At 42.0% G+C, this 13,191-nt stretch overlaps 2 protein-coding genes across 2 annotated transcripts in view; both read left to right on the top strand.

Moving 5' to 3' along the window:
• The window catches only part of arid2 (AT-rich interactive domain 2), a 39,337-nt gene extending 34,798 nt beyond the window's left edge, over positions 1–4,539 (top strand). The window contains exons 19-21 of the mRNA XM_061714592.1: positions 333–456; positions 809–900; positions 2,867–4,539. Coding sequence (XP_061570576.1) covers positions 333–456; positions 809–900; positions 2,867–2,978 — 328 coding nt within the window. The 3' untranslated portion in view covers positions 2,979–4,539. The remainder of the gene's footprint in view (positions 1–332; positions 457–808; positions 901–2,866) is intronic.
• Positions 4,540–11,274: 6,735 nt separating this feature from the next.
• Positions 11,275–13,191, top strand: part of scaf11 (SR-related CTD-associated factor 11) — a 28,453-nt gene continuing 26,536 nt past the window's right edge. The window contains exon 1 of the mRNA XM_061714593.1: positions 11,275–11,447. The gene's annotated coding sequence lies outside the window, so the exon portion shown is untranslated. The remainder of the gene's footprint in view (positions 11,448–13,191) is intronic.

The raw sequence follows: 13,191 nt of genomic DNA, 5'->3' as shown, positions 1-13,191 counted from the left end.
ATTGCATTATGTTATATAAAAATAGTAATACCAATAATGCAAAAAGGGGTATATAGTGGTGCTATTTTCATGTTAATCTATAATAGGCTATACCAACATAATTAACAGATTTCTTTATAACTGTTTATCGTTTTATATTTTAAATATTCACTTTATTGTCGGTGTAAATTATGAAAGCGACTGGCTTGATGCTAAAATGAAATGCTAGATTACACAGAAACCTCCTCACAGCTGTCATGTTGTCAGTTTTAAAACAAAAAAAAGCCTCTCAAGAAAACATTTGACTGGAGACACCTTTGAATGATACTAATGCATTTTTGATGTGGTGTCAGGACTCCGCCGGTGGCAGGCAGCACTCCGGCACAAAGAACACCGAAAGCAATTGTCAATCATCCGAGCGCAGCTCTCATGGCCTTACGCAGAGGCTCTCGAAACCTGGTCTTCAGGGACTTCACGGTGAGTAGAGCCGGCCCGGGCCCGGACGCTTTCTCCCTGTATTTCTGTGAAGCTCCCGCTGTTGGACAGGAGCTGCTCGTCAGACACAAACGGCCCTTGTTTCAGTCGCCATGCGCTTCACACGCATCGCTCAGGACGTGCTGGAAATACTCGAGAAAATGTCCAAATCTAGACTTGAGAGTGAAGTAATAGATTCAAGAAATGGGCCCTACGTGCTCAGGACCAGACACAAAAAATCCATTCAGATAACCAGCAACAAGTCATTTATTGCATTTATTGCCATTTATTGAAGTGTACCACCCGCTGAACCGGATAGTTAATCACTGTTTTTTTTTTTTTTTTCTCCTCCCAGGATGAGAAAGAAGGTCCGGTGACCAAACACATACGACTGACTGCTGCCTTAACGTTAAAAAACATCGCCAAGCACTCTGACTGTGGTCGAACGTAAGTATGCTGGCGGCTGCAGGGAGTTTGAGCCACACTGGAGGGCATTGTGGGTCTGAAGGATGATTTAAGTAAGAGTGGTCTCAAATAAACATGTCCATTTAAGGAACCAGAACCCACAACTGTCACTGAAACAACTTGAACCTTACTAAAGTAATAAATAGAATCAATGACTAAACATTGATTTTCAAGTTATCTGGGGAGTTTGTATAAGTCTGCCCGAACATGAAAAAGGCTTGGCCAATCACAGGCCAGGATGGATCCACTCAGACGACCACTTTCTCCTTTTTTTCCTCCACTTTCTGAAACCTCCATTGAGTTACCTGGCAGTCAAGAAGGTTGGAAACCTTCACAATGCAAGAGAAAAGAACACAACCTTTATCCATTATCCCTAAATGTAAAATACTTTAACAAAAAAAGGGTGTAAGAAACAATACTACTATAAGCCTTCACATGTTGCTACACCTGCAACTAATCAAACAAATCAGCAAAGCTAACTTGGCTTAATCTTATAGTTAAACATTTTTTAGCAAGGAAAACTGTCATCTAGTAGTAAATGAAAACATGACTGTTTTCCCACCAGTAGCTTCCCTGGAAATGTCCAGGACAGAACAGCTCCAGGCACCGGAGCTCTCTCAGCACGTGCTCACAGCTTCCTCTGTCTGTCTCTAACTAACTACTGATGAAACCTCGGGGAGACACTTTCCTGCTTTAAAACAAGAGCTCCAGTTCTGTTGTTTCAAAATAAAGTTCCTGTTCTTCAGAAACTGACATCACATTGACTAATGAAACTCAGACACTGCTTTTGAATTTAGGTTAAAAGGAAACCAAAAAAAAAAACTAATCTGGAAAAATGAGTTTATGCCCCTTGGAAAAGTTTGAAAATAATGTAGTAAGGAAGTAAAGGAGAGAGTTGTCTGAGAAGCTCAGGAAAACATTTGAGGGCAAACGTGTTAAAGGTGAAGGCTGCAAGAAGCTCGATGTTCCTGCATCGAAGAGATGAATAATATGAATGGAAATGGAAGAACCTGATACCACTTCCAGAGGAATTTAAGATTAACTTCGTCACATCCATCAATGTTTGAGCCACATCAACCACATCATTGTCCACATACACAAGAATGAAGCCTTGAAAGAAAAGAAGACTGTAGCTGCTGTGAAACAGATGTTTTGGTGTCTCTGTAAAGCACTTAGAATCACCTTGGTGTTGAATTGTGATATAAGAATAAACCTGCCTTGAAACGTGGCCAAAGCTGGGTTCTGTTCTGAAGCTGCTTTGCTGCGGCTGGTCCCGGGGGGCCGGAATCTGTGCGGGTTCAATAAAGTCTCAAGACTATGAAGACTTTCTGGAGACAAATGCGGCGCACAGTGTCAGAAAGCTTGAGCTGAGTCGCAGGTCACGAGTCCTCGCACAACTAAAAGCGCCCAAGACTAACCAGGACCAAAACATTGGACTGTTCTGAAGAGTTCTGCTGAGCTCTGATCTAAATCCTGTTAAACATCTGTGGAAGCTGCTGAAACTTGCAGTCTGGATAAGAAACGCTTCAAACCCGAGCCAGCTGGAGCTGTTTGCATAAGGAATCCATCAAAATACCAGTCTGCAGGTGGAGGACTCTCATCGAGAGTTAGATAATAAAGTGATTGCAGAAAATCATCACGTTGAGGCTACCGAATAATGAATCAAGGCTTATTTCAGAAGTATTTTCTATGATTTCATTGAACCACAATTAAAAACTGATGTCTGATTTTCATTATTCAGTTTTTAGTCAGTTCTTATTTATGATTCCTTTTTTATTCCAGTTTTTTCAGAGACTACTGTGGGTTTTTCTTTCTTTATTTGAAGGCGTGCCAACACGTGTCCACATCTGTGGTACACATGACCTAATGTGTTGTTTTTGGTCAGAACCAGAACTTTGACTGATTGATTTATTTTCTTTTCTCTCTGTTTTTTCTCTTGGACTCTCAGGTTGGTAAAGAGGCATGAGACGCACCTCTCCGTGCTTGCGTTAAGTAACATGGAGGTTTCCACCACGCTCGCCAAATGCCTTTATGAACTCACGCGCTCGCTTCAGGCTTAAAGCCAAAAAGGAGAACCCCCCCCCTCATCCAGCCCGGTCCCTCTCCGGTGACGAGAGGAGCAAACACTGGTGAGCCGTAGCAGGTCCACGGAAGTGAGCGGAGCAGCGGGAGGAAACAGGACGAAGATCCACCCCCCCCTACCGTGTCCACCCCCCCGTAATGCCCCCCTTATCGACTTCCTCGCCAACCTGTGTCGACACCCCCACCCTAATCCTACACAGGAAAAAGAAGAAAAAAAAACAGCCTTGGGGTCTTCCACCAGCTGTCCACCAGGGGGCGTCTCCCCGAGGGGACTCCACTGACAAAACCCCAAACACGAGCACATTTTGTTTAAGCTATGTTTTAAAATAAAAATGTTCCCCTTTTTTTCTACATTTTCCCCTGGATGGAGCGGGTGCGTGCACGTTTGGTGCAACTCTATAGTACAGGTGGGCGGAAAGGGGGCGGGGCTACTGAAGACGCCCCCAGCGTTTCGTGGAGGGGGACTCAGCTGGCAACTGGTGCAGAGATTTTTTTTTTGTTTTTGTTTTTTCTTTAGAAACTCAGTAGCTTGGTTTTCTTACTTGAGTCGATATATTTTCACTTATTTATTATTGAAATGAATACCATTACAATTAATGAAAGAATCTTGTAAATATGTTGTGAATATATATAAAGATCATTTCATGCCGATACAGCCACTGGAGAACTTGCTCTGTGGAGTAATAGAAGCATTACTTTGGCAGGATTTAATAAATTAGTATGTTTTTATTTTATTTTTTGTTTTTTTCTGTTTTTTTTTTTTCTTTTTTATGATCCCTGGTCACTTGTATCTAATGTGATTCTATACTCAGCAGTGGATGAATGTACTTAAGAACTTGTAAATAATTCTGCAAAGGTACTGATGCTGTAAAGCTTTGGGAGGGGAAAAACAGTTTTTTGTGGAACTGTGACATTTTTTGTATTATAATACCTTGTAGAACTCATTTTGCTGGCTGAAAGAGTATGGAATAATATATCTCATGTCATTTTGTAGAAGAAAAAAAAATATTGAAGGTATTCTCTTCCCTTCCTCTACCCTCACACACCCTCCCCTGAACACGCACGCACGCGCACACACAGACACACACACACAAAAGGAACATGTATCCACTGTAAGCGTTTTGTCATTGTACGGGCACAGTGCGCGTACCAAAATTTTTTTGTATTTGTAAATTGGTTTAAATACATGGAGTTTTTATACAGGTTTTCTCCTGTGTTCTTTGCTTTACGTGCAGGTATGATATTTTCTTCACTACTTTTTTCTATCTTAATATAGTGTGGAGTTTTATTGTACTATTTTTTCATTCTTAATACCATGCCACATTCCGGCTCACGTCCTCAGACTGTCCTCTCTACCGTGTGTTGTGTAACATTTGACTGCCTGTCGTATTAGCATCTGACCGGGGCGACCCAACCATCTTCATTTCTGCGGTGTCGGTAGGATGTGTGACTATACATAGACTTAACAGTCTGTTAGAGATTGGCTTTATTTACTTTGGTGACTGTTTATAGTTTTTAAATAAAACACTGAACATTTTGCTTTGGGGTTTAGTCTTGTTTTCTTGCTTTATTTCTTTTCTTTTCAGATTCCTCCATCCAGTCTTTCCCAACAGCATGCACACGTGCATCAGTTATCATTTGACTGAACTTCATTTTTATGGCATCTTTTATTCTCCACATAAAACTTAAGAAAACCTTAAAGCATAAATTTCATGTGGAACAGTTGCTTTTTGATGTCACCAAGGAACAGTGTGATTGTTCCCATCACCACATTTGGGAAGCTGTCCCTTATGAATTTGGCTGAGAGGTAGTTTTCTTTTAATCCTTTAATGCCCGATGTGTGAAATAATTCACAGGATTTTTTTTTTTTCTCAGTATTGATTATTGAAATAAAAAACGCCCCCAGTTTTGTCTTCCAATAGTTTTCTGATTATTATTTATTCATTTTTTGGTCGTATCAACACATTGGGTAATTTTATTTTTTTATTCATTTTATTTTGTAAAGAGTCCAAAAATATATATAGAGAGCAAGGACAGGCTCCATCAGACCTTCCATAAACCTTTTTTTTATTTTTTTTTTTATTTTTATTCATTCGCACATAAACTATACTTGTGTACATTTTAACTGTTTGTTTTATTATTAATGTCACATTGAGTAATTTCAGAGTTTTGCATTTCCTGCATGTTTTTGTGGATTAGGTCACTTTCCTTCACCAACTATACTATTTTTTAACTATTTTGTTCTCGTACTATTTTTGAATTATTTTGAAAGGGACCATTTACAATCGTAAATCAACTTAATGTGCATGTTTTGGGGAGTGTAGGGGGAAACCAGAGCACATGGAGGACAAGCAGCCTCCACACACTAAACCCTGAGCTGAGCTATCAAATTGTATTGTAATGATCTCCGATTGTTGAGAGTTCAATTTACAAATTAAAAAAGTGAGTAAACAAATAAAAAATATGCTTTTGATAAAAGATAGTGTTATACCTCTTACATTCAACTCAATAATCCCCTGAGTGACATTTTATCGCTTATCATTTGAATAACTGTATAATTATGATATATCATTAATTATACACTATTAATTTGTCCTTTCTTTAAGTTAGGGATGCCCCGATACATTTTTTTTCACACCGAGTACAAGTACGAGTATTTTAATTTGTGTATTTGCCGATACAGAGTACCGATACGATACTTCTACCACAAAAATAACTAGGCTAAAAATGCAATGAATTGGAAGACAGGCTTTATTTGCAACAGATACATTCAATAAAAATAAATAAAATGAGTAGAATAACTATTTTAAACAAAAAAGAATATTTCTGTGTAAATAATAATAATCCACACTGGCACTGTCTTCACAATTAAGAAAAGATCAAACATAACATATCAATGAAACATATCGCGGCTCAGTGTGTAGAGAAGACGGTGAAATCCTTGGTCTTCTCCAGCTGACAGTGGCTTGTCATCCAGCGCTTTATAACGGGTTAGAGCCTCCGTTATTTTAACGGCCCGTGGGTCGTCTCTTGCCATTGTCTGTCGCTTTTGCAGAACTTGAGCTAATGTTGGCTGTTGTGGTCTTGCAGTAGCATTAGCAAACTCTGTATCCTCAGCTTTATGATGCGTCTTGAGATGTTTTATCAAGTTGCTGGTATTAAACGACGTATTCTCCTTCCCTTCTCTTGACACCTTAGTAGCACATAGCTTGCAGTCTGCCTTGTTTATCGGTATCGGGGCATCCCTACTTTAAATGTTCTTAGTCAAGGTCACGAGCTGTCTTCATCGCTGGAACCTCCATGTTGGAGATACAGCTCCAAAGCGTGTTATAGTGAAAGGCAAGGGCGAAACTTTAGTTTCAGAGGTGGGGGGGACACAAGTAGGAACGGCAAATTTGTGCGTGTAGCTGTAGCGTGGATGTGCAGTGTGGCTTTGTAAGACTATGTGTGTGTGAATGCGAACAATCAAACAATTTTAATATGCATTTACTTTTTTAGACAATTTAATTTTTATTTTTTTTTCCCCTTTTTGGAAAATGCTGGATCTGCATTCTTGGCCAGGCTTGATTTTTCATTTTCAAAAGCTTGGGAACAGAAAAAACATAGGATTCCATTGACTCCTTGTCTATAATGGAGCCAAGGAAATTCACAGTACCACTTCTCTTGATCTTAAGGTTTTGTTGCTGAGATGCTTCTACAATCACTTTTGGGCTAACATGGTTGGGTTCCTGCCTGCACCTCTTCACTTGCGCCTGTCTCCACATATTTCTCCTATGAAATATGAAAATAGATCATGTTCATTCCTTCCTTTCCTTATAAACAAACCAAAATCACCTAACCATTTACAACATATTAACCTACCTGCACTACAGTGCTGCTGCTTTCCCCTGCCTCTCTCTGAGTTTGAGCCTGTGGTGTAAGTCCGACATTACAGTTAGTGAACTTGCTTTCCATACTCTATACAACACACAAAACCAGAGGTGGGTAGCACTCAGTTACATTTGCTTGAGTAAGGTTTTGGATAAATTGTGCTTTTAAGAGTAGTTTTAATGCAAAGTTCTTTTTACTTTTACTGGAGTAATATTGTTCTAAAGTAACAATACTAATAGCAAAAATGGATTTTAAACTGAGCTGCCGGCTCCTCTTCATTTCTGCGCCGCGTCCTGGCTGTCTGTCTGTGAAGGCTGATTTATGGTTCTGCGTTAATCGACGCAGAACCTACGTCGTAGGGTTACGGCGTACGCGGCGACGCGCACTGTACGGTGCGCGTCGCCGCGTAACCTACGCCGTAGGGTCTGCGTCGATTTAACGCAGAACCATAAATCAGCCTTGAGCAGCAGTGAGGGGAGAGCGGAGGGAGGAGGGGGAGGGGGAGCTGGGCTGCCGTGCCGCCGTGCCGTCAGTACCTTTGGGTGTCTTGATGATTCGCAATTACAGGCTGAGCCTACCGTTAGTTTTTAAACTATAAAAAGTGGGGGGGACAAAAAGATGATTTTGAAAAGTGGGGGGGACATGTCCCCCCTGTCCCCAGTGGAAATTGCGCCCATGGTGAAAGGATAGTTAAAGGATAGGGGTCTGTGGTCAGTTGAGTGAGGGGTCCATGTGAGGGTCATGGTGTTGCATCGTCTGGATAGTTAGTTGCGTGATCAGTCATTTCTTCCATCATCTTTGTCTTCTTCCTTGAAATGTCTTCTTTTGTGTCTTGTATCATGGACAAGAGTTCGTTTTGGGACACAGGGGGAGAAGAGCTCATGAGAAGTGGATGATCGGTGAGGTCAGGAGATGAAAGCCAGGAGCAAACTGATGAATCATCATCACTGTGTCACTTATGTCCCCATACCAGTTTATACTCTTTGACCTCGTCCTTGGGATATCTTGGGCGTTCTCTAGTGTTATCGACGGGAGTTCATTTTGAAATAGTGCGTCACCACAAGCGTCTTCACCAACTGATGGCCCTGACAGTCTCAACTTCTTGCGTGACTGGTTTTCAGCGGGGGCTGCATTATTGTCTGGATGTAACAGATGAAGATATTCTCTGGATGGAGAGGAAGATTGGAAAGGTGACTTGGTGATAGGTGATATTTCATCATCTGGAAACATAGTTTCACTGTCACATAGTTTTTCAATCCACTTTCTCTTTTTTGACTTCTTACTTGGGATATCTTTGGCCTTCTCTTGTGTTGAGTTGAGATTATTTTGTAATTGTGTGTCACCACAAGCGTCTTCATCAACAGGGTCTGACAGTCTCCATCTCTTTTTCAGGGCTCTTTGTCTGGACGTTACCGGTCTGAGATAGAGATATTTCCTTCCACTTTTCCTCCCTCTCTTTCAAATTTTGCACTTCACTCATTAATTTTGTATTTTCTCTTTCTTTTTCCATGTTCTGTCTCCGTACATCCTTTTGGAAGTGCTTGAGACTTTCTTGAAGCTGGTACTGCAGCAATAGAAACTCCTCCTCCGTTTCTGTATCGAAGATGCGTTTCATGGACTCAAAGCTGGATTCCATCTTCATATCTTCAACTTTGTTGGACAATTCCTCTCAAACTGGAACGGTGCCTGATGTTTTAGTAGAAGGCAGTTTTGGAGACATTAGCTATGTGTTTCTGGAAGTTAAGATCAGCAAAAAAAATAACACCAAGTTTTTGCCAACCTCACAAAGTTTTACTGACAGAGGAGTTAACAAACACACACACACACACACACACACACACACACACACACACACACACACACACACACACACACACACACACACACACACACACACACACACACACACACACACACACACCCCTACGGGCAATTTAGGATGATCAATTAACCTAACCTCCATGTTTTTGGACTGTGGAGGAAGCCGGAGTACCCGGAGAAAACCCCCGCAGGCTCTGGGAGAACATGCAAACTCCACACAGAAAGACCCTGCTGGTCCAGGAGTCAAACCAGAAACCTTCCTGCTGTGAGGCACAAGGGATGTGGATGTATATTTGAATTAAAACCTGCTCCACATTATTTTGAAACCCTGAAACTACTCCATATACATCAGGACAACTGACTTTACTGTAATGCTACAAAGCTGCTCATATTTAATTGATTATTTTCACATTTGGTTATAGAAATAGTCAGCGTCAGACAAACAGCAACATGTAACTTTTTTACTTTTAAAAAACATGAAGCCCTAAAGAATAGACAAAAAACTCACATGGGCAGTAGTACCCCCAAGAGTACCCCCTTACTTCTTCAGTAGGATTTAAGCAGCCAGGAGATGCTGATTATGATGTTCATTCACATATAAACTATACTTGTGTTTACTTTTACTGTTTGTTTATTATTAATATCACGTTGAGCCCTTTCCTGCATATTTTTGTGGGTTATGTCACTTTTATTCAGAACCTTAATTCAGCCCTTATGATCCAGGTCCTGGTCCAGGTTTCTTCCCTCCTAAGGGAGTTTTCCTTGCTGTTTGGCTTAAGGTTTTTATCCCACTAGAGGAGAAAAACTAGGGGAGTTTTTTACCTACCATTGTCTACCATATGTTATGTTTATGTAATAATTGCTCAGGGGTCATGTTCTGGGTCTCTGGAAAGATCCTAGAGACAACTTCTGTTGTAATAGACGCTATATAAATAAAATTGAATGAAGTTGAAAAAATGGCTGTACAGTGTGCGAAATAACCGGAGTCAAATTCCCTGTCTGTAGAGTTGCCAACTCCCTGTAAAATAAATAAGTGCCACCTCATCAGCCGGTCCGGCCAACCCGATTGCCTTCACCTTTCCTGGCGTGGTGAATTTTTTTAGCCCCTTTTTTTGTGAGTGAAACGATTTTTTAACTATTTGACTCGAACTTGAATTGAATTAGATGCATATTTTTGAATGCCATGAACACATGGAAAACAATTATTATCCAGCAATTTGTTTTAATACAAAATAACAAAATGAACTAAATAAAATAAGTATCTTTCTTAAACAGAAACCTGTCCTGCTTAACTTAAAATTGTATAAATTAATATAAAAAAATAGAAAGAAAGCAGAACATTTATTCTGTAATAGTGCACGTTTTTAGTGCAATAACAAAAGTGCAAACAGAAAGTCTGTAGAAAACGTGTAAACATATTTGTGCCTCAAAGGCCATGACTGTAGACTACAGTTGTAGTAAAACAGAAAAAAATAACTTATGAACTCAACAGATCAATGCCATTTTCCATTGGCATTTTATGACTATTTTTTGACTCTCATAGTAATACGGGACAAAGTGCGTCACTTTTCAGCTCAATACGGGATGCGTACTTTGATTGATTGATTGAAATCTTTTTTCCAATAAAAAAGAAAAAAAAACAATTACGCAAAACATTAGAAAAGAATACAAATAAACAGTCATTAAACAAATCAAAGGGAAATAAACCTTCATGCCCGACAAGTTGTAGGAGGTAGTAAAAGAACTTATGAGGTCCTACCCCTTGTTTTCTTTTTCAATTTTGCTTGAATACAAAATATAAATAAATATAACAGCAAGCTTTACTTTCTCAAAAAATATACCTGTTATTACATTATAAAAATATTACAGCACTTCATTGCAATATTATACCTGAGCATTCTAAATAAATGATATACCAGAGAAATTCTAAATACATATACAACACACACACACACACACACATATATATATATATATATATATATATATATATATATATATATATATATATATATATATATATATACACACACACAGGACTGTCTCAGAAAATTAGAATATTGTGATAAAGTTCTTTATTTTCGGTAATGCAATTAAAAAAACAAAAATGGCATACGTTCTGGATTCATTACAAATCAACTGAAATATTGCAAGCATTTTATTATTTTAATATTGCTGATTATGGCTTACAGTTTAAGATTAAGATTCCCAGAATATTCAAATTTTTTGAGATAGGATATTTGAGTTTTCTTAAACTGTAAGCCATGATCAGCAATATTAAAATAATAAAAGTCTTGCAATATTTCAGTTGATTTGTAATGAATCCAGAATGTATGACATTTTTGTTTTTGTAATTGCATTACAGAAAATCACAATATTAAAATTTTCTGAAACAGTCCTGTAGAAATGTCAAAGACACAATTCCGTTTTTCAAGGGACGGTTGGCAACTGTCTGGCATGTTTAAACTTGGCCAATAAAGCTGATTCTGGTTCTGGTTCTGCTTGTGATTGTGATTGTGATTGTGACTAGACCAGCTGGATAAATCCCCTGCTGCAGTGCTCCGTGGTTCCGTTAGGGGGCGCCAGAGGCGCCAACTCCAGTCCAGACCGCAAGACATGTGGCTGAGACTTTTTGAAAGCTTCGCTTTGTTTTTAGCAGAGACCGATCCCCGGTTAGACCAGTGATCCCCGCGGCTCCACGGAGTGTCGGACTACCAGAGCCGGGAGCAGGAGGAGAGCAGCGCGGCCGCAGCGAGGTGAGTGCCGGGGCGAGGGCGGGCTAGCCGCGGCTAGGCTAGGCGGCTAGGCGACGTCAGCAGGTGCTCTGACCGCTAGCTGAGCTAAACCCTGACCTTCAGGGCCCTGCTGGGGCAGGAACCCTGCTGGGGGAGAGTCCAGTCACGGTGCCGGGCCCGGCTGGTGCTGGTGGAGCTGGAGCTGCTGGCGGAGACCCAGCAGAACCAGCAGCAGAGCCGGGCTAGAGTTGCTGCTAACTGTCTGCAGCAGCAGGCCGCAAAACAAGCTGAAACAAACTACCCTGTAACTGCCCCAGTTCTGCTGCAACTACACCAGTCTTCCTGTAACTACCCCAGTCCTCCTGTAACTACCCCAGTCCTGCTGTAACTACTACCCCAGTCCTGCTGTAACTGCCCCAGTCCTGCTGTAACTACCCCAGTCCTGCTGCTGTAACTACCCCAGTCCTGCTGCTGTAACTACCCCAGTCCTGCTGTAACTACCCCAGTCCTGCTGTAACTACCCCAGTCCTGCTGTAACTACCCCAGTCCTGCTGCTGTAACTACCCCAGTCCTGCTGTAACTACCCCAGTCCTCCTGTAACTGCCCCAGTCCTGCTGTAACTGCCCCAGTCCTGCTGTAACTGCCCCAGTCCTGCTGTAACTGCCCCAGTCCTGCTGTAACTACCCCAGTCCTGCTGTAACTACCCCAGTGCTGCTGTAACTACCCCAGTGCTGCTGTAACTACCCCAGTGCTGCTGTAACTACCCCAGTGCTGCTGTAACTACCCCAGTGCTGCTGTAACTACCCCAGTCCTGCTGTAACTGCCCCAGTCCTGCTGTAACTGCCCCAGTCCTGCTGTAACTGCCCCAGTCCTGCTGTAACTGCCCCAGTCCTGCTGTAACTACCCCAGTCCTGCTGTAACTACCCCAGTCCTGCTGTAACTACCCCAGTCCTGCTGTAACTACCCCAGTCCTCCTGCTTTAACTGCCCCAGTCCTGCTGTAACTACCCCAGTCCTGCTGCTGTAACTACCCCAGTCCTGCTGCTGTAACTACCCCAGTCCTGCTGTAACTACCCCAGTCCTGCTGTAACTACCCCAGTCCTGCTGTAACTACCCCAGTCCTGCTGCTGTAACTACCCCAGTCCTGCTGTAACTACCCCAGTCCTCCTGTAACTGCCCCAGTCCTGCTGTAACTGCCCCAGTCCTGCTGTAACTGCCCCAGTCCTGCTGTAACTGCCCCAGTCCTGCTGTAACTGCCCCAGTCCTGCTGTAACTACCCCAGTGCTGCTGTAACTACCCCAGTGCTGCTGTAACTACCCCAGTGCTGCTGTAACTACCCCAGTGCTGCTGTAACTACCCCAGTGCTGCTGTAACTACCCCAGTCCTGCTGTAACTGCCCCAGTCCTGCTGTAACTGCCCCAGTCCTGCTGTAACTGCCCCAGTCCTGCTGTAACTGCCCCAGTCCTGCTGTAACTACCCCAGTCCTGCTGTAACTACCCCAGTCCTGCTGTAACTACCCCAGTCCTGCTGTAACTACCCCAGTCCTCCTGCTTTAACTGCCCCAGTCCTGCTGTAACTACCCCAGTCCTGCTGCTGTAACTACCCCAGTCCTGCTGCTGTAACTACCCCAGTCCTGCTGTAACTACCCCAGTCCTGCTGTAACTACCCCAGTCCTGCTGTAACTACCCCAGTCCTGCTGTAACTGCCCCAGTCCTGCTGTAACTACCCCAGTCCTGCTGCTGTAACTACCCCAGTCCTGCTGCTGT

Source organism: Cololabis saira, chromosome 23 (genome assembly GCF_033807715.1).
Source record: "Cololabis saira isolate AMF1-May2022 chromosome 23, fColSai1.1, whole genome shotgun sequence".
NCBI classification, from domain to species: Eukaryota; Metazoa; Chordata; class Actinopteri; order Beloniformes; family Belonidae; genus Cololabis; species Cololabis saira.
The sequence above is the reverse complement of the archived record's forward strand: the minus strand, read 5'-3'. Positions and strand labels throughout refer to the sequence as shown.